The sequence below is a fragment of the Gracilinanus agilis genome, chromosome 6 (genome assembly GCF_016433145.1).
Source record: "Gracilinanus agilis isolate LMUSP501 chromosome 6, AgileGrace, whole genome shotgun sequence".
NCBI lineage: Eukaryota > Metazoa > Chordata > Mammalia > Didelphimorphia > Didelphidae > Gracilinanus > Gracilinanus agilis.
Window position 1 is genome coordinate 11192209 of NC_058135.1, and position 26859 is coordinate 11219067.

The 26859-nt window shown below is 45.7% G+C and overlaps 1 protein-coding gene across 2 annotated transcripts in view; it reads right to left on the reverse strand.

Moving 5' to 3' along the window:
- Positions 1-9032, reverse strand: part of SYNPO2 (synaptopodin 2) — a 34254-nt gene extending 25222 nt beyond the window's left edge. The window contains exons 1-2 of one of the 2 annotated variants that reach the window (XM_044681008.1): positions 8924-9032; positions 1266-3460 (exon numbers count right to left, since the gene is read on the reverse strand). In XM_044681008.1, the coding sequence (XP_044536943.1) occupies positions 1266-3344 (2079 nt within the window). In that variant the 5' untranslated portion in view covers positions 3345-3460; positions 8924-9032. Of the gene's footprint in view, positions 1-1265; positions 3461-8923 lie in introns of those variants that run through there. The other variant, XM_044681009.1, reaches the window with a different exon arrangement.
- Positions 9033-26859: the final 17827 nt, after the last annotated feature.

A 26859-nucleotide genomic window follows, 5' to 3' on the forward strand; every position in this document is an offset into this window, starting at 1 on the left:
ACGGCCGGGGGCACTGGTGGAGTACATCATAGAAGCAAAAGAAGACAATGAAAGGGAAAGAGGAAAAAGTGAGCCCTGGGGGCCTGGGGATTTCTTTTTCATACTTGACCTTGAGCTCTCTCCAAGTGCCTGCTTTTCTCCTACTTTCCTGGCTACTCTCTCTGGGCCAAGTCTCTGCATTCCCCACCAGCCAGAGCCCTGAGAAGGGGAGGGCAGGGCAGGGCAGGGCAGGGCAGGGCAGCTGGGGCTCTGCCCTGGGTCTTGGAGGTTCAGAGAGAGCCCATATTGTGAAGCATTGCCCCTCCAGAGCTTAGCGAGAAAACACAGAATTGAACCCTTGCACTTGCATCACAATAATATTTCGTTAAAATTGGAAGCTACTGAGAGCACTAAGGAAAGGAAAGTTTCAGCCCCACCCCAGGGGAGCTCCTCCTCAGCCAGACCCTGCCGTGCCCTTCGCTCCTCCCTCAAATGAACTGGGGTGAAAGGAATTCCTTGGAGGAAACGTTATGCTGCTCACCCCCATGCATCACACCGCCCACATCCCTCCAGCCACATTTACAGGGTCACAGATTTAGAACTGAAGTTTGGCCCAGGCCAATCCCCCTCATTTTTCAGATGAGGAAACTGAGCCCCCGAGAGATTAAGCCACGTGGCAGAGATCACAGAGCAAGTAAGTGCTAGAGGCAAAATTTGAACCCAGGTCTTCTTGACTCCATCAACCAGGAGACCCAGGGGCCCGAATTAGAATGGAGCTGCTTGTCCAGTGGACTTCAGCATTCCCTTACTGTATACTGCGATAGCGGTAAAGCCCATATTAAAAAGAAAAAAACAACCCGTAGCCTGGATTTTCCTTGTATTCCAACCCATTCCCCAGGAGGGCGGAGTCTCGGCGCTAGAGAAAGGTCGCGCCCTAATTCTTAATAAGATAGCGCTCTCTTTCTCGGGCCGAAGCAAAGACGCTCCGAGAGAGTCTGCTTCCGCAGCACCGGAGCTCCCGGCTACGGGGGCTGCCCGGGACTGGAGGTGGGTAAGAGGAGAGCTGGGCCTCGGCTCAACGTGGTGGCCATCTTGGACTCATTGGCAAATGGTAAACTCTTTGGACCCGGCTGTGCACTGACCCATCTGGTGCGATTAACTATGCTAAGGACTCTGCGGGGCACAGCTGGGGCGCCCCAGCACACTGCAAACGAACCCCGGCAGGCCGAGGGGCCGCTCTCCGATTACTTTTCCACAAGGACGTTTCTACTAGCCGGTTTCCACACCTGAACCGTGACGCCGCTTTTCTTGGCCGAGAACTTGGGCCTCGGAGCCACAAAGTAAGTCGGGGGGGTCGACTCCGGCTTGGGAGAGGTGGGCAGGCTAGGCGGCGGCGCCGGGGACGGGCTGACTGGAGTGGCCGCGGCCTCGGAGTAGAAGGCGGGCTGCGAGGGGTAGGCTGGCATCGAGCACACGGAGGAAGCTCGGAAGGTGCTGGGCAAGCTCGCATTGACCGGCGCTTGGGCGGAAGGAACAGCTGACTTCAAGACTGGGACTGGCCCAAGCTTGGCAGCTGGCTTTGGGATCGGGATCTCCTTGGCATCTGGAGGCTGGAAAGTGAAGAGAGATGCATTGAGCTGGTACGGTTGGTGCTTCATCACGTCTAAAGCGTTGAGGGGCTTCTTGCCCTTTTTCTTGCTCTGTTTGGAGGCGGCCGAAGCCGTCGCCAGCGTCTGAGACTTCATGGCTGCTGGAGGGTAGGCCGGGGAGTGGATGGGATTGTAAGCCACCGGCGGAGGGGCTCGAACGTTAGAGGAATATTTCCAGGAAGCCGGTAAAGACGGAGTGGGAGACTGAGGCCGGGCCATGTGGGCCTGCACTTTTTCCGAGTCTACCACATATTTCTCCATCCGTGACTGCCTCTTAGCAAAGAGCTCGGCTCCTTTGCCGCTCATTTTCGGCAATTCGTTGGAGGGTCCCGGCCCGGAGGCTGTCGTCGGGGTAGCGTTTCCCATGGGCGTCACCTTGGGCGTGTAGTTCACGCTGGCTACTGCGGCCTGGGGTCCTTTAAAGGGCCCGGCCACATTCGCGGGAGGAGGTGGAGGTTGGTAAGGAGTGCTAGCAGGCCGAGCTATTTTGATGGCGGAGGCGACGATCCCCTGAGACTGGTTGGAAACGGGGAACGGAGGCGTCTGGCTCGGTGGACACCAGACTGGGGAGATGGGAGTGGTTGGCTGAGAGGAGGAGGGTTTGGCAGAGGGTTTGGGGGCGACGGGAGGTGGGGTCTTCTGCTTCGAAGAGTGGCCCTGCATGAAGTTGCAAGCCTCCGCTCCAAGGCTGAGGTAGTCTTCTTCGGGGCCGGATTCGAACCCGGCCCCAGCCCCCCGCTTGCCCTCTGCATTCTGCACCAGTGACAACAGTTCGGGGTTAGGGCTGACCTTGGGTGCTTCTTTGAAGGTAAACATGGGCTTCGAGGCGCCTCTCCTCCTGGCCTCTTGCAGTATGCCCGTTCTCTTGGCCGGCACCGAAATCCTCTCATCCCGGGAAGCGATCTGCTCTGGTTGCTCATAGAAAGCCTGCGGGGACCACGGGGCCGGCTGGGGCCATGGCGGTGGCTGCGCCGGGCTGGCTAAGGGGCTAGACATCCCTCTGGACAAGACTTCCGGAGGAGGGCTGACCGCAGAGTAGGGGGGCGGCGCAGGAAAGTCGTACAGGGGGCTCGCTAGGTTTCTGGTAGGGGAAAATGGCGCGGCCGTCTGATTCATGGATCCCGGGAAGGGCTTGGCAGTCCTATTGGAGGCGGCCAATCTCTGGGCCTCTGGCATCTCAGGGGCTCCGCTGAAACCGTTGTGCTGCACCGTGTGGCTTCCTTCCACGTAACTCTTGCTCACGGCGCTGGAGCTCTGCACTCGCATGCTCTCTTCCTCTCTCCTCTGGTAGGAAGCGACTGTTCTGAGCCCGTCTGCGCGGCCATCCTCGAATTCCCCGCCGGCCGGCACTCCCTCGGCCTTCTCCTCTTGCTCTGCGGTGATCTGGTCCATCCTCTCCCTCCTCTTGGCAAACATGAGCACGCCCTTCCCCGAGCTGTCTGGCAGCATCTGCATCTTGTCTCTGCTTCTGAGCTTCTTGTCCTCGTCTACGGGGCCAGATCGGTCCCAGTCACGGGTCCCCGCCGGGGTCTCTGGATTGTCGTCGTCAGCGTCGGAGAAGATCTCTTCATCGACCTCCGACTCGCTAGTGAACTTGACTTCCACGAGGCCGTCCCTTTCGCTTTCTTCTTCGGTGTCGGCTTCGCGCCGGAGCTCTCCCGTGCCGTAACTGACCAAGGTGTACTTCTTCGCCCTCCGGCGGCGCTTCTTGAACATCAAAACCCCCTTGGAGTTGGGGTTGAGGGCGTTCGTGAGGAGGAGGGCGATGCTCTTACACTTGGACTTGGCTTCCTTCACCTGCTTCTCCGACAAGCTCTCGCTCCTCCGGAATCCTGGGAAGAAGACAGAGACCGTTAAGGAAACGAACCAGGTCCGGGCAAAGGGATCAAGGGAGACCCCCTCTCAGGTACGTGACAACGCTTCTCCTCCCCCGGAAGCCGCCCCTAGCCCCAGAAGAAGGCAAGAAGCCGGGAGCCCAGGAGGTTCCGCTGAGTTCTTTCTTACAAAAAGGAAGCCTCGTGCTGGGGAGGCTCACGGGAACTGGACAGAGGAAAAGGCAAAGAGCATCTCTACAAAACACTGCCCAGCCAGACTGAGAAGGAAGCCCAACGGTAACCAGGGGGACCAACGGGGCAACTTTGTTACTGCCCTGTGAAATGCAGGGGGCTTCTGGCCGCATATCCAAGTCTCTTTTTATCCCTATGCACATAGGATGGATGTAGGCTGCAAGGAGCAACTGGCTACCCGATTTTATTGGAGCTCCTTGAACTCAAGTTTAGAGGAAATAACAGGAAATTCACTGAATAACAGTGACCTGATCAACACAAGCTCCACAAACAATACAATTCCTGCACATTAGCAATAGCTGGGACAAGAAAGTTACATATACGTGTGTGAATATTTATACACATACACACACACATATGTATACACACACTTGCTGATTGATATGACAAAGTTTTGGGGCCAAGCAACTTTGGTGCCATCATGGTTCCCCAGCCACTGGATCTCCATGCACCCAGCAGAATCGAATGCAAATTGAAGCTTTGTCTAATTTCTTTTACTGAGGCTCATCTAGGTTGACCCACAGGGAGCAAAAAACTCTGAAAATCAAATGTCTTCTCTCTTCCAGCAGTCGTCACAGACTATTCTAGCTTTCACCGGATCTGAATCTATTGTATAGCTGGAAACCGTCCTGTTTAACATCATCCATTTATTTTTAAAACAGCAAAACCAAAAGCAGCTCCTGAAATGATCAAATGCTGATTGGTCATCCAGGCAAGCTGGCTGTCTAGATTTGATCCCATCTTGTGCCAAAGGATATGATCAGGGCTTCAGGTATTCAGAATGGTAGCTGCTCTATTCCCACTGCACTCCAATGATACAAACACAAAGAAGTGTGTCAAGTGTTTTGGGGATGCCTTGTTTAAGCAGCCAAAACAGTGCATTTGGATCAATTCTTTGTATTTTATTTATGTTTTTGATGATTGCTAAGATCCAAACAAAAGAAAAAGAAGTCACCTCAAGGGGGAGGAGCAACAGAAACACACTAAATATTGGGCTTCATCACAAACTTTAGCTTCATATTTTACAAGGACAAGAGGCAACTGTAGAAACCTTAAAGTGATATAGTTGTTCAGTCACTTCAGTTGTGTCCGATTCTTCCTGACTCCATCTGGGGTTTTCTAGATCCTGGAATAGTTTGCCATTTCCTTCTCCAGTTCATTTACAGATGAGGAAACTGAGGCAAACAGTCACTTGCACTGTAATGAGTATCTCAGGCTAGATTTGAACTCAGGAAGATGAATCTTCCTGACTTCAGGCCCTTCGTGCTACCTATTGTACTACCTCAGTGCTCTTAAAACGATGTATAAGTGCTAACTACTGTCATTATTTTTGTTATTTACTAAATTGTAGACTGTCTCCGCTGGAGTACTGAAATCTCAGATTCTTCCACAAAGAGACATCACAAATGGCATAGGGGATACGGGGCTGGCCTTGGGTTCAAGAAGGCCTGAGTCTCAGCACTCAACACCCAACACATAGCAGGAGTTTAACAAACATTCATAAATTGACAAATCTTTATTGACTTACTTCAATCCTTCCTCAGATACTTACTAAGTATCCCACAGGACAAGTCATTTTACCTTATCTAAGCTTAAGCTTCTATCTGTAAAATGGTCATAAAAGGTAGCACCTCCCATAAAGGTCTTGTTGGTCACATCGACCAATCAATAAACATTAAAAAAAAACACAACTATTATTGGATGGGTCTTTCTGTCCTCCTCACCTCTCCCCCCCTGCTAGCACTGGCACTGAATTATGAAATTTCCGGCTGCTTTAGGTCACTTTATTTTCCTAAACTGAAACTTTTGCATCAAAAGGAAATGCCAGCCTAATGAGAGGGAGGGGAAAGGGAAAGGACTGAATCCAAGGGCTTCTGTTTTATTATTTATTTATTATTAAGCATAAAATTTATAGTGATGGTGATGGTGATCATCATTGTGTAACGCTGAGAAAATCTAGTCTGAGTCTCAGAGAGCACTGCCAGCCAGATTTATCTATCGTTCATACATCTGGACTGAGGAACTGACAATTGTAAGATGCCTTGAAATCCTTAACAGGATGCATAAAGCGATTGGTATGGTTATTGTTGTTGTTATTATTATTATTCCCTCAGTTGAGGCTGGTTGCCATCTCTCTCAGTGACCGTTCTGAAACCCCAGAGCCTTCCTCAGGAGGCATCACAAATCTGAGGCTACAGGGAACCCTAAAAGTCCTTCAATCCCAGCACCTTCCTTAAACCAAAGAGGAAGAAAGGATCTGCTTAAGGTCATGCAGAGTCAGGATGTGAATCCAGGACCTTGGGTTCCAAACCCATGGCTCTGCCTTACCTCTTTGCAAACCATACTAATATCTGACATGTATTCTCCCATTTGAACCTCACAGCAACCCCATGAGGTAGGTTCTAGAGGCATTATGCCAATTTTATAGCTGGGGGGAACTGACTTCCCAAAGACTACAAAGCTAGTAAGAGCCAAAGGCAAGATTTGAACCCTGATTCCAAGTCTAGTTCTACCCTTTCAAATACTGAAATTTCCTCACAGTACTCTTCCTAAATGTTCTTCAAAAGGAAGGTTCTCATGCAGATTCTAGTATCATAACTACTCTCCTGTAACTCATTTAAAAACAAAACAAAACTCTGAAGACCTGAGTTCCAATCCCAGCCTGGCTATTTGTTACCTGTGTAACCTTGGGCAGGTAGCCTAACATTTCCAACCTTCATTTTCTCAACAGCAAAATGGAGTAGATCAGGGTTCTCCTCTTTCAGATGTCAAAGACCCCTTTGGTCATTCGGTGAAGCCTAGGGGCCTCTTCTCAGAATAATGTTTTTAAATCCATAAAATGAAATGCTCAAGATTTCAAAGGAAGTCAATTCTAGTAAACTACAATAATCAAAGTGTTGAGGAAAAAAAAAGAAGAAAGTTCGTGGACCCCAAGTTAAGAACTACACAATGTCTAGAATGTTTGCCAGCTCCCAAACTTTCACCCCATAATCCTCCATTCCTTTCTACCTCCAAGGTTAGAAATACAGCTTCTGCCAAAATTTCCTTTTTGCTGTGACTACTAACTCAATACCTAAGAAGGCTAGAGCACAGATTTGTTTTAAGAAATGTTGGCCCCAAATGGGTGTAAAACAAGCTAAGGATGATTTTAAAAAATAATGACCAGATTGGCGATTTCACTGACTCTGACTATGAAGGTAGTACAGCAACTCTGTAAATTAAAAAGTCTGGGAGATTCGACCCCCATGGTCTAGCCCTCACCACTCTTCTGCCTTGGCACCAATACATAGTATTGCTTCTAAGATGGCAGGTGAGCGTTTTTTAAAAATGTGGGAAGAGTGGCTCAAGGCACCAAATATTTGGGCAACTTATTCTTTGCCATAGCCCACATATGTGGTAGAGGTAACACTTAAAGGCACACCTTCCTGACTCTGATGCCAGCCCTCTACCCCGAAGGCCGAGATGCCTTCTGATACAAAAGTTAATAGATCAGGTATCTACGAAAATTTTAACTGACAGGTTTCACGTATGCATTCAACTGTTACAAAGAGAAATCTTAGCCCTGCGAAAGTTTACGAGGCATACACAGGATTATGATTTTAAAATTCTGTTGCGACGGGGGGAGAACAGATCACCTAATTTCTCCTCGGTCTCAGCATTTAAAAAACGTTACCTCGTTTTTAAAAGTTTCTTTTACTAGACGTTAGTGACTGGCTTTGAAAAAAAGGATCTGGCAAGAGTTTGATTTACAACTCCATTAAGTTAGTTCTATTTTAGGATCTAGTCAAATATTTGTCACAAATTAGACACAAATTCAAGTGGCTTTGAATTTCACCAAAAATGTAGGCTCTCACAGGCACTGGGAAGGGACACATCAGACAGACCCAAGAGCTTACCAGAAATAATTCTGTCATCATGACCCAATGATTTTACGAAATCAAGTAGCTGAGATTCTTGAGTGTTCCCATTTTATGGAGGGAGAGAGAGGTTGGGAAGGCTGAGCTCATGCAGGATTCCTGTCTCCAGTCCTCTGGAAACCGAAGCCCCAGTTGCCCAGTTGTTGCTGCCTTGGGTGCCAAAATTTAAAGCATGTGAACTCTTCTCTCTGACGCTCCTTTAATGCATTCTAAATGGGCTGCTTACATATAGATGCTTACAGCACAAACCACAGCCGGCTCCACATGCCACTGAGGACACAGGTGGCTCTGCTAAAAATATGCCACGGAAGGCTTTAGAATTGGGTGCCGCTGCTCCCGGCATCCTTGATTCCAAGCTCTTTGAAGACAGCCCCCAAATTCCTCACCAGGATTCTTGACAGAATCCTTACAGGAAACCTCAACGATAGATAGTTACGGATTGACTGTCTCCTCCTCACTCTCCTTTCCCAGGGACAGCACGGAGACTTGTCTTATCTTCAGTACCTTCCCCTGCCCAAGAAACCCTTCCCTTCGACTACCAAACAGCCTGGGATGTCATCATATTCCCCCTTTGGCACCCCCACCTCCTGGGCTGAGAGTCTGACCTCTGTGTCAAGGGGGTAGACCAGCCAGCCAGGGCACTGTGCACACTCATATGGACTGACTGAGCTGCAGGGATCAGGTGTCCCACATGCTAGTGTCTGTCAAACGGACTTCTGCAAGCATCATCAAGCTGCAGACCTCTCTCCCTCCCTCTCTCTCTCTCTGTCTCTTTGTCTCTGTCTCTGTTCTCTCTCTCTGTCTGTCTCTGTCTCTGTCTCTGTCTCTCTCTTTTACACTTGGACCTGTTTTTAATATCCTTAGTGTAGGCTGACCCTTAAAGGTCCGTCTCCACAGTATCAGCTGCAGCAGACTCAGTGGTCTGGCCCTTTCACCTCACAAGTTTGCCCCTTTCCAATGTGTTTCTGGGTTGTCTCAGGTCAGTGACGCGACTCCTTTTCAAAGAATTCAACCCAAACCCAGCTGGAGCATACTTCTCTTTGGAGGTGCCCATGCCTGGTAAGGGAATAGAGAAGCAAGTGAGACTCTTTCCACGCTCCTAATTGCCTCCGATCTCCGTTCCAAGGGGCTGGCACTGTTGGCCCCCGGTGCCTGCCTACGGGGAGAATGAAGATCGCCAATGGGCAGAATTAGAAATCCTCCTGAAAGAAAAACAGAACGGAGTGGGAGAGGGAAAGGAGGGGGAGGAAGGTGATGGGCCAGGTTCCACAGTCCCTCGAGAGGGGCCAGGCAGGGTGCAGGAGGTACTTACGGGCGTGCCGAGCTCGGTGCTTGTGGGGCCTCCTGTGATCCCTTTCTGAGATCTGCTGATCTTCTCCCTGCTCAGTGCCTTCCGAGGAGATGGGAAAGGAGACCACAGAAGGAGGTGCTTCGGCCCGCCCTCCTTCCACTTGAAAATCACCACACCCCTTTCTTCCCGTCCAGTTGGACCCTTCTGCCTTCTCTCGGTCGTAGGAGTAGTTGACGCTCACTTTCGCCCTGGAGGGGTGAGGGGCTCCTGCCTCCCTGCCTTGGCTCACTTGCGGCTCCCGGCCACTAGAGAGCTGGGTTGCCTTGCAGAGGGGCCCCTGACCAGAATCCTCTTTCTCATCCGAGAACACAGACGTTCCTGGGTCCAGCCCTCCCTGCAGCTGGTCTGGGTGGGGGTCAGGAGAGGTGGGGTTTTTAGCTCCTCCCGGGCCAGTCCCCACTGAAGCTCCAGGGTCCTTGTGTCTGTCATGCGACAGGGACAACTGCAGCTCGACCACAGTGCCCGGCCTGCACTCTTCTGTCTTCGGGGGTCTCCTGGGGAAGTAGAGCTTGGATTCTCCAGAGCCGTCCCCAGGGCTCCTTTCATCCTGGTGGCCAGGAAATGCCCTGGGGCCCGGGCTGCCCTGGGGCCAGATCTGCAGGCTGCTTCTCTCCACGTGGTCTTCTGGTCCCAGGACGGGCTGCTCTTTGTTTTCAGCTTCAGGGATGTAGGTCTCATTTAGCCCAGTGGACGGCCTGCACACAAAACAGAATTCCAGACAGATAAATGCCCGGGGGTTTGTTTGGGGGGCTAGCCAAGGAATCTCGGACGCTTTTATGAGCTCTGAGAAATGTAGCGAGGACAGGCTGCCTCTGCCTAAAAGCCTACAGCAGCGACTGCGACAAATGAGCTTGGCGGGATGTCCCTGTTCCTCCCACCCCTCTGAGAAGCAGCACCCAACAGAGCCGTCTAGGCACTGGCCAAAAAGTCGGGAGGACTTGGGTTCAAGTCCTATCTCAGACCCCTGGGCAAGTTACTTAAACTCTCCCAGACTCAATTTTCTCATCTGTCAAATGAGTGGGTTGGCCGCAGTGACCTAGAAGATCCCTTCCAGCTCTAGATGGAGGGTCTCTTGATCTCCCTCTAAGAGTTTAGCCCTAAAGCAAAAGAGAAAAATTCCTCATCGTGTGGATTTCTCATCTCCATCTTGAGTTTGTCTGGGGTGGGGGAGGAGGGGAGGAGAGTTCAGAATCATCTCTCAGATCCATAGCCTTGGCCTGAGGCCACCATCTGGATGATTAACAGAGTTTTTCAGTTTCCATCCAGATGTTTGATGTCACATAAACCAAGCTCTGCTCTTCCCAGACAGGGCTGCGAGCTTCCAGATAAAAGAGATCCAGTGGTCTTTCTGGAGATTATATTTGGAGAGGGAATGAAAGGGAAGGCCACATCTCTGACCACAGGGAATATTTCATCTTGGTAATAAGGACCCCTTTTCATCTTTGTGATTTGGGGGCTCATGGGATATTTATAATTGGAATTTGGTTGCCTCTCCCATTGAAGGCAGTTGACCGGCTCACTCACAGCTTCTATCACATCTCTTTTGGGTATTCCCCGGAAGTTGAGCCATTTTGACAGGCTGTGCTAAAGTGGTCTAGTTTCCTACCCCAGGCCCTTTGCCCCTGAACTTGGCCCCTTTTCTCCTGTCTGGGTTCCTGTGCCTTTGGCTCAAACTGGAGAAGGAAGTGTAGACTGAAAGTGGTTTCGGATAAACAAATGAACAAAAACCTTCTTTCTCAAGTTTTAAATGTGAAAAAAAGCAACTGTATGAATTTGGATTTTCTGCTTCCTAATTCCCAGGAATGGTCTGCTCTGGCCCTTTCCTACCCTAGCCAGAGATACATGCTTAAGGGAATTTATTCCAATATTGTGAGTCAAAGAACAGCATTATATAAAAGAGAGCCATTATTAGGATTAATAATTAGCCATTATGCTTTATAATATATAATTAATATGATACATTAATTAATACATACTAGATTTAAGTAATTATAATACTATTTTTGTCATTAACTTTTTTTTAACTTTCACAACAACCCTGGGAGACAAATACTGCTATTATCCCCATTTTACAGGTGAGAAAACTGAAATAGAGAATGGTTAAATAAACTAGCAAAGCAGTTTGGCACCTTCTCTGTCAGTCTTCACCTCAGAGAGCTGCCCCAAGCCCCAAGAAGTCCTAGGACTTGTCCCCAGTCACCCAGCCAACATGTGCTAGAGGAGTTCCTTTTTTTAATTTTAAACCCTTACCTTTCATCTTGGAGTCAATACTGTGTATTGGCTCCAAGGCAGAAAACTGGTAAGGGTAGGCAATGGGGGTCAAGTGACTTGCCCAGGGTCACGCAGCTGGGAAGTGTCTGAGGCCAGATTTGAACCTAGGACCTCCCATCTCTAGACCTGGCTCTCCATCCACTGAGCTACCCAGCTGCCCCCTAGAAGAGTTCTTGAACTCGGGTCCTTGAACCTGGCTCCAAGGCTAGCTCTCTATCTGCCATGTTGCACTGCTTCTCTATGAAGAAGGAGTTCTCGACATTTTGTGCTTCATTGGCAGGCTGATAAAGCCTATGGACTCCATTCTGGAATCAAGTTTTTAAATGCATGAAAGAATCTACTTAGGATTATAAAGAAAAACACATATGCTGAAATATTATAATACTATTATTATGATTCGAAAATGAGGGGATGTCCCTGTATTGGGGAATGGCTGAACAAAATGTGGTATATGATGGTGATGGAATACTATTGTGCTTTAAGGAATGATGAATCCATGGATTTCTATAGGAACTGGAAAGACCTTCATGAACTGATGCTGAGTGAAATGAGCAGAACCAAGAGAGCATTGAACACAGAAACTGAAACATTGTGGGATGATCAAATGTGATAGACTTTGCTATTAATAGCAATGCAATGCTTCAGGACAGTCCTGAGGAATTTGTGAGAAAGAACGCTATCCACGTCAAGAGAAAGAACTGTGGGAGTAGAAACACAGAAGAAAACATATGTTTGATGACTTGTTTATGTGGGTATATTGGGGTTTTGGTTTTTAAAAGATTACACTATTCTAAAAATGAATAATGTGGAAATAGGTTTTGAGTAATAAGACATGTATAAACCAGTGGAATTGCTTGTCAGCTCCGAGAGCAGGAAGGGAAGAGGGGAGAGAACATGAATCCTGTAACCATGGAAAAATATTCTAAAAAAATTAAATAATGTGGAAAAAATAATAATACTTTTTTTATGTACTAGGTGTTATGGACAGCACTCTGTATTGGTTCCAAGGCAAGAAGAGCAATACAGGCTGGGCAATGGGCATTCAGTGACTTGCCCAGGGTCATCCAGCTAGGAAGTATCTGAGGCCACATTTGAAGTCAGGGAGATGAGTTTCCCTGACTTCGAGCCCTACATTCTCTCTGCAGCCACCTAGCTACTAGGTCTCCGAGCATACTAAGGCCAGAGGCGATACCAAGAAAGGATAAAAGTGAAGTCAGCCAGAGAGATGAAAACACCTCCGTTTCCTGCCCTCTGGTTATAGCTCATGACATCAAATTGGACCTCCATGGACTAAGAAGCCATGTACTGCATTCATTCTACTCCACTGGAGGCTACTGCAATGTCAGTTTGTAATTTAGCTGGGCTCAGAATCGCTTCTGGATTGCATCTCTCTGAGTTATGGGAGCTCTCAACTGAATACATACAAAATGAAGTAGCCTGAATTCATAAACATTTCCTTGTAGGCTAGAATACTTGGGGACGAGCCAGAGAAATGTTAGCCTTTATTGGTAACTGAGGCCGATTGTACAACATCTATGCATAATCCCCCCACCAAACTCTCAAAAAAAAAAAAAAAAGACAGTGAGAGAAGAGAAAAATCATATTAGAAGATTGTTTTCCCTTCCATCAATACACACACTTTTTCTATAATCTTTCAGGTCTGGTAATTTAAAATATATGTAAATATAATTTAGTCTTCTTGACCCATTGCCCATCTTTGAAGCCTTAGGTGAGCAATTGCTCTGGGAAAAAAGAATCCTATCTTCTGAAGTCACTTTGGTGTAGTGGATAGCATGCTGCTCATGGAGCCAAGAAGACCTGAGTTCAAGAACTGCCTCTGACACATTCAGGATGTGTGACCCTGAAAGTCAAGGAAACTTTCAATTTTCTAAACAATTCTTTCTGACTGATTTGTAGAGAAGGTGCTGAGCTGCATTACTTGAAGGAGTTTATTCCATCAAGAAGAACTCTATACCAAAAAATCACAGATCCAGGCTTTATGCTCAGGTGAGAGATGACAAGGGGAGGAGGGAGAGAGGACTATTTAGTTTCATGAAATGTCATTAATTTCTGCCTCACTTTAATTCTACAAGCTAAGATAGAACTATCCAATTAGTAGTTTCCTTTAGAAAAACAAAACCCAAACCATTAAGGAGAATTAAGAATAACAGTTGAAAAATTCAAGATGATAAGCCCAAAGTTGAATTATTTATTGGGGTCCATTCGGAGATTCATCCCTATAACCTTCGCTAGTTGGAAAATCCAAGTCTGTTTGTCTGAAAGTTTCAGGAAGAAGAGCTCATTGTGATCAGAACAAGACTAGAAGAGGGTGTCCCAGATTACAAATGAATTAACGGTGGAATTTAAGTCACTAAATCAGTGAGGGAATTAGTCCTCCAACAGCCTAAAAAGGAGAGAAACAAGAAGAGAGGGGAAAACAAAGTGCCCAAAGATGGCCCTGTGAGACTTAGCCCTGGTAATTTCAAGCAGTAATCAGGGGCAGTAACATCTACTAAGTCCCTATTACCCATCAGGCACCCACTGCACTTGGGAGCTTTGAAAGCATCTGGCTAGATGAGCCAAGTTTAAATGGAAGATTGTTGAAAATCCTCCTGCGATGCCTCATTGTGGTGTGGATGTGAGTGCATTCTCAAAGGAGGGAGCCAGTGGAACACTGGCTCTGGCAGATACTGCCAAGCTGGAGAGCATCACAGTATTATGAGAGCATAGAGGAAGAGCTACAAGGGAATTCTGAGGCCACCCAGGCCAATTCCCTCACTTTACAGATGATAAAACTGAGGCTCAGAGATGGGGAGCTAGAAGGGGCCTTAGAGGTTTTCTAGACCCCTTCATTTTACAAGTGAGGAAACTGAGGCACAGGGAAGTGAGGCAACTTTCCCAACGTGATATGGGTAGTAAATAGAAGAGTTGGGATTTTAATCCAGGCTCTCTGCCTCTAGAACTATTTCCCTTCTCTTTCCACTCTGCCTCATTGCCACAGTGAAACGCTGTGGGAATGTCCATATGGTGCTGTCATCCAAGGACTGGCTGATCACCTGATTGGCTATAGGCTGAGAAAGTTTATAGCCACAGAGGGGCCATGATCTGTCATGGTGGAAGGGATCTCAAAGGGATCCAAATGAGGATCCTGGGAGTTTTGATACCTCTAAAAGCAACCCTGATCTTCATATACCTCTGTGACTGGACATAATGCTGGCCTTGGAGGAGGACAGCCCAAGTTTGAATCCCATTCCCCACATTTGCTAGCTGGGTGATGTAGAAGAAGTCACCTCTCTTGACCTGTGCTTCCTCATCAGTAAGATCAGTTGGTCTTGGCCTCTAAGTTCCCTTCTAACTCTTTCTCTCTGACTGTGTGATTCGGGTATCCTACGAGCCTTTGGTGATGGAGGTCTCGTCTGGTTGGGAGATTGACCAGATTTTCTTGACATTCTCCAGGAAACTACAACCCCCAGCATGGAAGTAGTGAAAGCAGAGAGGGTTATATCTTCCAAGATGGCAGACTGACAATAAAACATTCTATATTTTGGAGGCAAAGTTTGAGGGAACTTGCCTTGGAAATGTTTAGAGCTTGCAGATTGTTCATAATTTGAAAAAGCTACCATTAGCTCTTATCAAATGAGATTATACTTTACTTCCCTCCACATTCTCTCTCTCCAGCTACTCTGGCCTATTTGTTTTTTGTCAGGCAGGATACCCCATCTCCCATCTCCATGCCTTTGTGATGGCTGTGCCCCATGCCTGGAATCCTCAGCCTCCTCACAAACACCTCTTAGAATCCCCAGCTTATTTCTAGATTTGGCTCAAGTACTATCTTCTTCAGGAGGTCTTTCTCAGTCTATTAGAGGGCTAGAAAGTTATCTTCAAAGGTGACCACCCACCCAGTTTTATATGTACCTAGTTATTTAGGGCAGCTCGATGACATAGTGGATAAAGCACCATGCCTGCAGTCAGGAAGACTCATTTTCCTGAGTTCAAATCCACCCTCAGATACTTCCTAGCTTTGTTACCCTAGGTCAGTCACTTAACTCTGTTTGTTTCAGTTTTTTCATCTGTAATATAAGCTGGAGAAAGAAGTGACTAAATACTTGACTATCTTTGCCAAGAAAACCCCGAATGGAGTCACGAAGAGTCAGACATGATTGAACAACAAGTTATTTACATGTTGCCTACCCCCTTAGAATGTGAACTCCTTGGGGCAGCAGGGTACTCAGTGGATAGAGAGCCAGACCTAGGGGAGGTCCTGGATTCAAATTTGGCTTCAGACACTTCCTAGCTGTGTGACCCTGAACAAGTCACTTAACTCCCTCTGCCTAGACCTTACTGCTCTTTTTTCCTTAGAATTGATGTATAGTACTAATTCTAAGACTGAAAGGCAAGGGTGTTTTAAAAAAAAAAAGAAGAATGTGAACCCCTTGAGAGGAGAGACCGTTTTGCCTTTCTTTGTATCCCTAGCACAATGCTGGCATAGAGTAAGTACTGAATAATTATTTGTCCATCGACTGACTCTTATATCCCCCCTCTTCCTGCAGTCATTTTCTCTTAAGAAGTTGGGAAATACTAAAAACAATCTCCAATTTCTCTAGGAAGGGGTTAGTATTTAAGATACATAAGCTATGTACATGTACCCACATATATGCACATGTAGACACAAGTGTATATTTATAAGTATGCATGTGACTAATAGTCATTCTCCATGATATACATGTTGTTATAGGGAATTAGCTTAGCAGAGTGAAGGCGATTGATGGGAGAAGGTTCTAGAACTTTGAGTGGGTGTTAAAGATTACAAACAAATCCTTCTCAAAAGAACTGTACAGTATTCAGGACCACCTAAGGAATGCTCCAAATCACAGAGAAATGCAAATCAAAACAATTCTGAGGTTTCTCCTCACACCTGGCAAATCAGACAGATGACTCCAAATGGCAATAGTGTTAGAAGATTGTAGAAAGATAGGGACGCTGGTGCATTGTTGGTGGAGCTATGAAATGGTACAAGCATTTTAGAAAGCAATTTGGAATTCTTCAAATGAAATGACTAAAATATCTATACTCTTTGAACCTGACTCCATTAATAGGTTTATTCCCCAAAGAAGTCATCAATAAGAAGAAAGTCCCCACAATATTTATAGTAGCACTTTCATGACAGCCAAGAACTGGAAACAAAGTAGCTGCCCATCATTTTGGGGGAGGAAGGGGCTAAACAAATTATGGCACACGAATGTCATGGAATATTACCGTGCCAATAAGAAATGATGTATGTGATGAATACAGAGAGGCATGGAAAGATGTCCATGAACTGATGTAGAGGGAAGTCAACAGAGCTAAGGAAACAATAGACACAGGAACTACAACATAACGACATAAATGGGAAGATTGATGACATGCCCAAAACAAAAGTGAATGTAATGAATTACAAAGATCTGGCAGGACTCAAATGAAGAGAGCTTCCTTTGTGGATGTGAGAGGTTCCCAGATGCTAAAGATTTTACATGATTGGGGACTTTTCCCAATGTGTTAATCAATTGTTTTGATTTGTTTTCTTCTCTAGAAAATATTATTGGGGGCAGCTCAGTGGATTGAGAGCTCGGCCTAGAGATGGGAGGTCCTAGGTTCAAATCTGGCCTCAGATACTTCCCAGCTGTGTGACCTTGGGCAAGTCACTTGACCCCCATTGCCTAGCCCTTACCAATCTCCTGCCTTGGAGCCAATACACAGTATTGACTCCAAGAAGGAAGGTAAGAGTTTTAAAAACAATTTTAAAATATTATTTGTGAAATGGGATGGCTCTCTGGGAGGGTAGGAGATACATGAGATAACTATGATGATGTAAGAAACAGAAAATATCATTAAAAATTCATTTTTAAAAAAGTTAAGGAGGGGGCAGCTGGGTAGCTCAGTGGATTGAGAGCCAGGCCTAGAGACGGGAGGTCCTAGGTTCAAATCCGGCCTCAGACACTTCCCAGCTGTGTGACCCTGGGCAAGTCACTTGACCCCCATTGCCTACCCTTACCACTCTTCCACCTATAAGTCAATACACAGAAGTTAAGGGTTTAAAAAAAAAAATTTAAAAAAAAAGTTAAGGAGTGATGACATGGTCCAAAATGCAATGACTAGAGAAGAAAGAGCTGTGATGAAATCTTTTGCAGAGAGCTCTCCACATGCTGTCACCCAGAGGGTTGAATGTCATCAGCTCTCCACTGAAGATGAGGAGCTGATTCAAATGCCCTTACTTAGTCAAGAATTGTTTGGAGGACAGAATGGCATTTTCCTTTTTATAGACCTTAGTCAAAATGGACTGCCAGTTATCAGCTGGTTAGCCCAAGGCAAATAGTCCACTTATGCAGGGGTGGGTCCCAACCTTCCAGTCCAGAAGTTCCTCAGCCTTACTCTGGTTTGATGAGAAGACCTTTGGGGTTATTCAAGCTGTCTTTGAAAAGAAAAGATGATAAGATCTCCCTCAAATGGGCTGGAAAGCCTCAAAGAATAGGAGTCCAACTAATGAAAAACAGGGTGGGTAAGCAAAGATTAAATGGAATCATAATAAAAAAATTAAGAGAAGCAGCCCTAATGTTATGATAGGTAGGACAATGGACTCCAAGTCTGAAGACCTGGGTTGAAATTCTTTATTTAAATTTAAATTTGCTTCAATTTAAATTTAAATTAGGCCTCAGAAAATTCACTGGCTAGGTGACCTGGACAAGTAGTTCAGTCTCTCTGGCCCTCAGTTTTCTTATCTGTAAAAATGAAGTGATGGGATCCAGTGGTGTCTAGCCTCAAATATATCATCCCACGAATCTTGGATCAGAGGATTGGCTGTTGTTTTGGTTGTCCTGTTTTTATCACCACATTTCCTTTTCACTAAAAAGAAGCTGATGATCCATATCATTCCCTCTTCCCCTCCCCACGGAGAGCCTTACTAAGGAATTCACTGGACAAACAAATAAATGAAAACACATGACTTCCAGTAGAAGTTTGGAGTCACAAGGGATCTTTCCCAATGGCCAACAGCTCTGACATTTATAATCCTATGCACAAAGAGAATTAATGTTCGGAATAAGGGCCCAGAGATGCTGCAAACCTGGGGTTTCTCCAGGAGCAGGCTGGACTTCCTCAAGAGGTAGACAAATGGATTGAAAAAGCTTCCCAAGGCCAGTGGGCACAAATGGTTTTAAGGCTGCTCTTAGGGTAGTCAATCAATTCAATCATCAAGCATTTATTAAGCACCTACTATGTGTTTAGAAAGGGCAGCTAGGTGGTACAATGGATAGAGTAGGGGGCCTGGAGTCAGGAAGAGTCATAGCCCCAAGTTCAAATCTGACCTCATGCTTACTAGCTGCGTGACCCTGGGCAAGTCACTGAACCCAGTTTGCTTCAGTTCCTCATCTGTAAAATAAGCTGGAGAAGGAAATGGCAAACTATTCTAATATCTTTGCCAAGAAAACCCCAAATTGAGGTAAAAAAGAGATAGGCACAACTGAAAAATGACTCAGCAACAACAACATGTACGTCTATGTACATATAACTAGCATTTACATAATGCTTTAAAGCTTGCAACAAAAATTATCTCATCTATTTTCACAAGAACCTTAGAAAGTGGGTGCTAATTAGTGTCTTCAATAAATAGGTGAGGAATCAGAGGCAGAGAATTTTCCCAGGATCACAGCATTTAGGTGTCTTGAGAATGGATTTGAACTCAGGTCTTCCTGACCATTTGGGGCAGCTAGGTGGCACAGTGGATAGAGCGCTGGGCTTGGAATCAGGAAGACTTATCCTTCTGAGATCAAATCTAGTCTCATACCCTTACTAGCTATGTGACCCTGGGCAAGTCACTGAACCCAATTTGTCTCCATTTTCTCCTCTGTAAAATGAGTTGGAGAAGGACATGGCAAACCATCTCAGTGTCTTTGCCAAGAAAACTCCAAATGGAGTCATGAAGAGTTGGACAAGACTGAAATGACAGAACAAGAACAACTTCCTGATCCCTCACCTAAGATACCTGCCTAACTGCCTCTACACACCCAGTGTCAGGCACTGGAGAGCCCAAGACTGAAAAGAAATGATCCGTTCTCATGAAGCTTATGGTTTTGAGGGCAATCTAGGCATGGGAAAGACAGCACGTACGTATCTAAGTGTCTAGGCATTAATCCAAGGTAGTTAGATACCAAGTAGTCAGGGAGGGAGAGCCTTTGAAGTCAGAAGATTAGGAAAGGCTTCAGCCAGAAAGAGGGTCTTGAGATGCATCATGAAAAAGAAAGGGGCTCTCTGAAGGGGAGGTAAGGAGGAAGGGTCTTTAGGAATGGAGAACCACTAGCACAGAAGCATAGAGATGGAGTGTTTGCCTTCACCAGTGAAAAGTGGATTAATATACAATAAGGCTGGAGGAGGAGTTTGAAGGCAAGATCTTAAAAAAATATATATTATTTTAGGGGGCATCTGGGTGGCTCAGTAGATTGAGGGCCAGGCCTAGAGATAGGAGGTCCTGGATTCAAATCTGGCCTCAGACACTTCCCAGCGGTGTGACCCTGGGCAAGTCATTTAACTCCCATTGCCTAGCCCTTACCACTCTTCTGCCTTGGAACCAATACATAGTATTGACTCCAAGATGGAAGGTAAGGGTTTAAAAAAATTACTTTGACTATATTATTATTGAATATCTTTTATTTTTATATTACCTACATTCCCCACTGTTTCCCTCCCTCCTACAACTCTCCGGAGAGTGATTCCTCTTTAAGAAATGAAGAAAAAAGAGAAAGAGAAAAATATTCAGCAAAACAATTCGTATACCTATAAAAGATGGCCATTAAATGCCATTCTCCTCCATGGAGCCCTACCTCTGCAAAGGAGCTGGGGCAACTCTCTTCTCATAGGTCTTCTTTGGGGCCAATTTGGGTCGCTAAAATTTCCCAACGTGAAATTTTGATGATTTTGTTAATGTCATTCTTTCCATTCACACTGGCGTGGGTATGGCGAATATTGTTTTCTTGGCTCTGATCGGATAAGCTAAAGAGATCTAATGATAGTCTGATGACCATTTTACGTATTTTATGAAGGTCTTCAAAAGCCAAAGGCAGAAGTTTCTTATCTTAGCAGCCTTAGGGAGCTACTAGAGTATGTCAGTTTGAGGAGTGGCATACTTACACCTGTGTTTATGGGCAATCACTTGGCAGCAGGCGAATGGAAGAGGGAAAGAGTCAGGAGATGGAGAGAACAATTAAGGGACACTGTCATTGTTCAGGTGTCTCAATCACGTTTGGCTCTTCATGACCCATCTGGGGTTTTCTTGGCAAAGAACTGGAGTGGTTTGCCATGTCCTTCTCTGGTACATCTTATAGGTGAGGTAACTGAGGCAAAGAAGACTAAGTGACTAGTCCAGGGTCACACAGCTGGTCAGTGTCAGAAGCTGGATTTGAACTCAGAAAGATGAGTTTTTCTGGCTCCGGGTCCAGCACTCTTACCTATCTGCCTCATTACTTGTTTTACTTGGTTACAAGACGTCTCTCAGGAAGTGGATCTACAGAACTGTTTGAAGGCCATTTGGAGATCATTGGTAAATCTGGAGAGAGCAATTTGAGGTGAATGATGAGAAAAGAAGCTGGACTCTAGAGGTGGCAGAGTGAGTGAGAGGAGAAGACTTCAAGGAGCCAGCTTTTTCTGGGAGTTTGGCTGAGTAAGGGAGGGGAGATGGAACACGAGAGCTCAAGGGGAGAAGAATAGCTGGTGAAAGTTGTTTTTCTGAATAGCTAGAAGCCACGAACATATTTGGAGATAGTAGTGAAAGAACTCATTCAGAGGGAGAGGACAAAAATTAGTGGGGATGGAATCAAGGACAAATGAAGATCCTTTGGCTTTGATGTGGAGAAAGACTGCAGTATCGCAAATTGGAGAGAAGAAAGAAAGAGTGAGAGGTGATATCCACAGGTTGGGGAGTGAAGACCCGAGAAGAAGAGGGAGCTTCTCGATTAACCGGAATATCCAATCCATTCTAATCCAATCCTATCCAAGAAGTATTTATTGTGCACTTATGATGTGCTAGACACTAGGTTAAGTGCCAAGGATACAAATGTAAAAGCAAAGGAGCCTCTGTGCTCAAGGGGGTTGCCTTCTCAACCTGGGTTCATGGACCCCCCCCCCCACCAAGAAATCCATAGAGACTTTGGGAGAGCTGCCAAATGGGGTGGGAAAAATGAAAACTTAATTTTCACTAACTTCTAACCGAAAGCCAACATTTCATTCAAATATATATATATATGTATGTATCTATGTATCTATGTAAAGAACTTTGAGAAGGGGTTCCCAAGCTTCAAGAAAAGCCAAAAAGGGGCCCATGACACACGAACATTAAGAACTCTGGACTAAGGGACCACAACACATACGTGGACAAGTGTAATAATGATAGCAATAGTTACCAGCATTGCTAAGGCACTCTAAGGTTTATGAAGTGGCATGACGCAAGATGGAGAAGGCGAGGGTCAGGAAAGGTCTTCATGGAAGAGGAGCCCCCTGACACGGGTTTTGAGGGAATATAGGCTTCTAAGAGGCATAGGGAAGAGCCGAGTGTTTTCTAGGCATGGGACACAGCCTGTGCAAAGACATAGAGACATATCGAATTCCAGGAGCAGCTAGCTGGCCAGTTTAGCTGAGATGTCATCTGTGGGAAGGGGATATTACAAAATTTCTGGAACGTTAGATTACCACGGCCATTCGTAGTGGTTTTACTGGGCTGATTTTGCTTGTCTCTTCAGTTCCAAGTCACTCGAACACACCTCCAGCTCATAAGTGATCTGTTGCTCAAATAAGTAGGTGACCCTCTCCTTTGCCTACTTTAAAAACGGTCAGAAGAAGACCTCCTTACCTTTTGATAAATATTTGGATAGAATCAGTGATGCTTTCCATGAGTTTGATGACTTCTGTGTAGGTGAGATCTGCACACGGGGTGCCATTGATAGAGACCACCTCATCCCCTTCGCGTAGACCAGACTGGGAAGCTTTGCTCTTGCCACGAATCTGAGTGGAAGAGATACAGAGGTCATATGTATACACAACAGTGTGGAAGACTAGAAAGAGTCAGGTGTGAAGAGCTTACTGTATACCAGGCGCTCTACTAAGTGCTGGGGTATCAAGAAAGCAATCCCACCCCTCCTGTAACTTACCTTCCACGTGCAAACAATGAAGGAGACAGAGTAGATGGAAGGCAGTTTGAAAGGGGGAGAGCATTGGCAGCTAGGGGGCTGAGAAAGGCTTCCTGCATAAGGTGAGGCTTGTGATTGGTCTTAAGGAAGCTGGGGAAACTAAGGCATGGGGTGGAATATTCCAGAAACAAGACACCAAGGTGAGGGTTGGGATGCTTGTCCAAAGAAAAGCAAGTGGATCGGTGTAGCTGCAACACAGAGCATGAGAAAGGGAGGAAAGTAGAAGACTCGAAAGGTGGGAAGTGACAGGTCAGGAAGAGCTTTAAATATTAAACAAAGATTTTGATGTTTGATGAAGAGGGTAACAAACCAGAAGCCACTGGTGTTCATTGATCAGCCAAGGTTATTGGTCAGATCTATGCTTCAGAAGATCACCGTGGACATTTAGGAAAGTGCATTGGAGTGGGACCTCCAGAGAAAGAAAGTTGTTGCATTTATCTTGGTGAGAGGTGGTGACAGTATGAACTAGGGTGAGGGGCTGTGTCAGAGGAGAGGTGACATATACAAGAGATGTTTGGAATGGAGAAATGACATGATTCAGCAGTGGATTGGATATGAGGGGTGAAGGATATCCCAACATTTGTGGCTCAGGGTGACTGGGTAGGTAGTGATGCCCTTGATAATGCTATGGATGTTTTAGGAAAGGCAGAATTTCAGAGGAGAGATAATTATGGACCCGTTGGGCTTGAGACACTTATGAAATATACATTTTGAGTTGATGCAAGAGTTTGGGTCTCAGTGTGGCTATTTTCTTCTACGTGCTCTTGGACAAGACATTTCTTCTCCTTGGAGGGCAGGATGAGATGCTCCCTAAAGCCTTTCCATCTCTAGAGCATAGACAATATGATCTAATGGAAAGCATAATGGATTTGGAGTCAGAGGACCTAAGTTCAAGTTCTAGATGTGCTCCTCACTGTCTATGTGACCAGCAAAAGTTGCTTGACCTCTGAGTTTTAGTCACTCTATCTGTAAAATGAAAATCCATCATCCTATGAAATCATCTCCCAACCCCAACGTCTCTAATCTATCTTGATCCTTTACCCCCGATGACAATTTTCTTTCCCAACATAGCTACACTGTAAGAAGGAGAAATAAGGAGATGCAAAGAGGAAGAGAAATGGGAAATAAAAACAAGATGTCAGGTGGAAGAAAAGAGGAGAGGTCAAAGCAGAAGGGAGAATGTGAAATGTCACCAGTGGTCATACATTAAATGAAAATGTTCTTCTTTTTCTTTCCACTTAAAGCAATAACTATTGACACAGACTAGTTCTGGTCCCTGATTTTAAGTAACTTGCATGCCTTGGAGGGCTCAAGATCATGCCAATTCCAGGACTACTTTCATCAGCTTCTATTGGAACCTATCCACACCTTCCCATCATGAAGACATATTAGTTATCCTTCCCAGCTATGAGTCACCTGCAAATTGTGTCCATGTTATTGCATGGTCTATCCAGTGCTTGGAAGGATTCTTTTAGGTCTTCAAAGGTGATCTAGAATATGCCTGAAGGTGATTAATCTTGTCTGTGCCTTCCTTGCTCTCTCTATCACGGGTGGGCAGAGTTGAAAGATCATTTTTTTTCAAAGCCCACCTGACCAGGAATCCTCTTTATTACATTTCTGACAACTGGTCACCCAGCCTTCACTATGATACTTCTAGTGATGGGGAACTCATTGCCTCCTAAGAAGGCTCATTTCACTTAGAGCTAGCTCTACTTGTTAGAAGTGTTTTCCTTACATAGAGTGGAAAATCATTGACCATCATTCTGCCCTCTAGAGGCAAGTAGAATTCCTCATTTCAAAACCTGCTTCAGATACTCAGGAGCTATATAACTCTGAGAATGTCACTGATCCTTTAGGGGCTCAGTTGCTTACCCTCTGAGCCTCAGTTTCCTCATCTATCAAATGAGGAGGTGGACTCCATGTCTCCTGAGATCTCTTAGACATAAAAGTCTATCACCCTTTGATCCTTTTCCACATTACAGGCTTCCAAATATTTGAAAACGGGTATCATATGACTCCTAAGCTTTCTCCAGCTCAGACTGTGCATCCCTTCATCAAATCTGTGACTTGGGCATCTCTCTGAATGTTGTCCAAGTTATCAACTTGTTCCCTAAAGTATCGTGCCTGGGAATGAACACAAAATTCTCAGAGGTGGCAGAGGGAGCACAAATACAGTGAGACTATCACCTGAGCTTCAGTTCACTAGGCCCCTCAGATCTTTTTCAGATATAATTTGGCTGCCCCCAAATTGTACTTGAGAAGTCGATGTTTCGAAGACAAGGGTAAGTCTTCACTCCCCAACCCCACCCCCACTAGACTGGTGACTTCAACAGTATAGAGAACTGCCAATGAGAAACTTCTTCAACCAACATAGCCTGGGACTTTCTCAGTGACTCAGAGTCGCGTAGAATTGCCTGGGCACTGAGAATTAAGTGACTTGCCCAGGGCCAAAGGTAGAACTTAATACGTGTCAAGGGTAGAACTTAAACACAGATCTTTATGACTGCAGCCAGCTCTCTATCATCCACATTGTGCTGACTCCTTCCATCATATTAACTAAATTTCATCTCATCATATTCATTCTAACATTTAGCTTGTTGATTCTTTTTTCAGAGCCTGATTAAGCTTTGAAGACTTATTAGTTATCCTTCCCAGCTATGAGTCACCTGAAAAATTTGTAAACATAATATCTATAGTTTAATCTGAGGAAAGGATAAAAGATTGGCTCCCTGGGGCACTTCACTGGACCTCACCCCCTAAACTCAGCATCAAGTCATCAAAAGCTTCTTTTTCCTTTGGTCACAATTATTTTAAAATCTGTCCTCAAATCGCTACTAAAGTATGGATTCCAAGGCAGCAGAATAGTAAGGGCTAGGCAATGGGGGTTAAGTGACTTGCCCAGGGTCACATAGCTAGGCAGTGCTGAAGCCAGATTTGAATCCAGGACACTCCCATCTCCAGACGTGGCACTATCCATTGGGCTACCTTGGTGCCCCTAGATAGTCTGAAGAGCCTTTTCTTAACAGAGAAAACAGATAGAATCTGAAATTTGACCATTCTGCCTTCTTTCCTTTGGCCAGGATCCATTCAACTCCAAATCACACAACCACTTTCTTCACCTAACTTCTTTCCCCCAAAACATTCCAGGGCCCCTGGCATTCCTCACTAGACTCCTCTCATTCTCAGATTGAACATGTGTGACCCTCTTTGTAAAGCACCACGCCCCAGTTTGGTATTCAAACTCTGTCACCTACAACTTGCAGACGTGTTCATTCCACGTATCCTCACTTTGGTTTCTTTATGTACACACACACACACACACACACACACACACACACACACACCCTTTTTTCTTTGTGTAAATTGTTTCTTTTTGTGCCTTCTGGAGTCTATCCTCAGAAGCATCCCATGCATCCTTAGCAGACTTCCCCTGTAGATGTTGAGCCATGAGCTCTCACCATCCATTCTCTTAACCCTTTGAAATCTTCTCTCCCATACTCCAGGGTCCCGAGTTCAAGGATGGAACCGTTACTTCACAGAAGGCTCTACTAGTTCTGCATCAGCAACACATTCCTTTGTGAGGGAATCGGGCTAGATCCTACATTGCCATCACCTCTTCTGCCTCTTGAAGGAGCAATACAGTAAATGACCACCTGTTCTGTTTTCAATCTAGGGAGCTCCAGTGTCTGCTGGATAGCTGAGGCCGCCCTCAATCACCCCATCCCTACAGACCCAATTAGCATGCCACGCTTCCTTGTTAGATTTATGATCTCTTTGCTTAACTCCTCAGTCCTCGCTGACTGCTCCAGTCTTGGTGGTCTTTGCATGATACCCTCATACTTCTGTTTTTTCTTCTGTTGGGTTTTACCAAATTGCTTTAAGCTTCCCTCATATAATTTTAACATATGACTCCAGGCCTCCCTTATCTTGTCTATCCCTTTTAAATTAGCCATATTCGAGGCATGAATCGCAAGCCCTATTGACCCTGGACTTTATTGGACTTTATTGCTCTTTCTTTGGGTAGGCTTTGTCTCCTGTGAATTACTGAGTGTATTTCCTGTTGGAAGGAGGCCCTCGTCTTCCTCTCTTCTTTTTAGCTTAAGCCTTTCTTAGAGATTGGTATGATTCCTGGTTTTGTCTTGCTTTTGTCAGCCTTCCTATGTGCATTCTACCCCTGCCCAAGAGCCCATCATTGCTATATTTTAATTTGGGTTCCCCCAAAGCCCTATCTTCCAGACTTCCTTTTAGCCCAAATCTGCCTTTCTCTTTTAAAATTCTTGCCTCTGGTTGGCCATGGAGCTAAAAACACCCGTTTCATGTCTACAAACTTCCATTTTTCACCCAGGATTTAGGAATGTTTTTCAGCTTTTTTCTGGCCACATTGTTTGTCCCTAAGTGATTCACTGGAACTGGAGA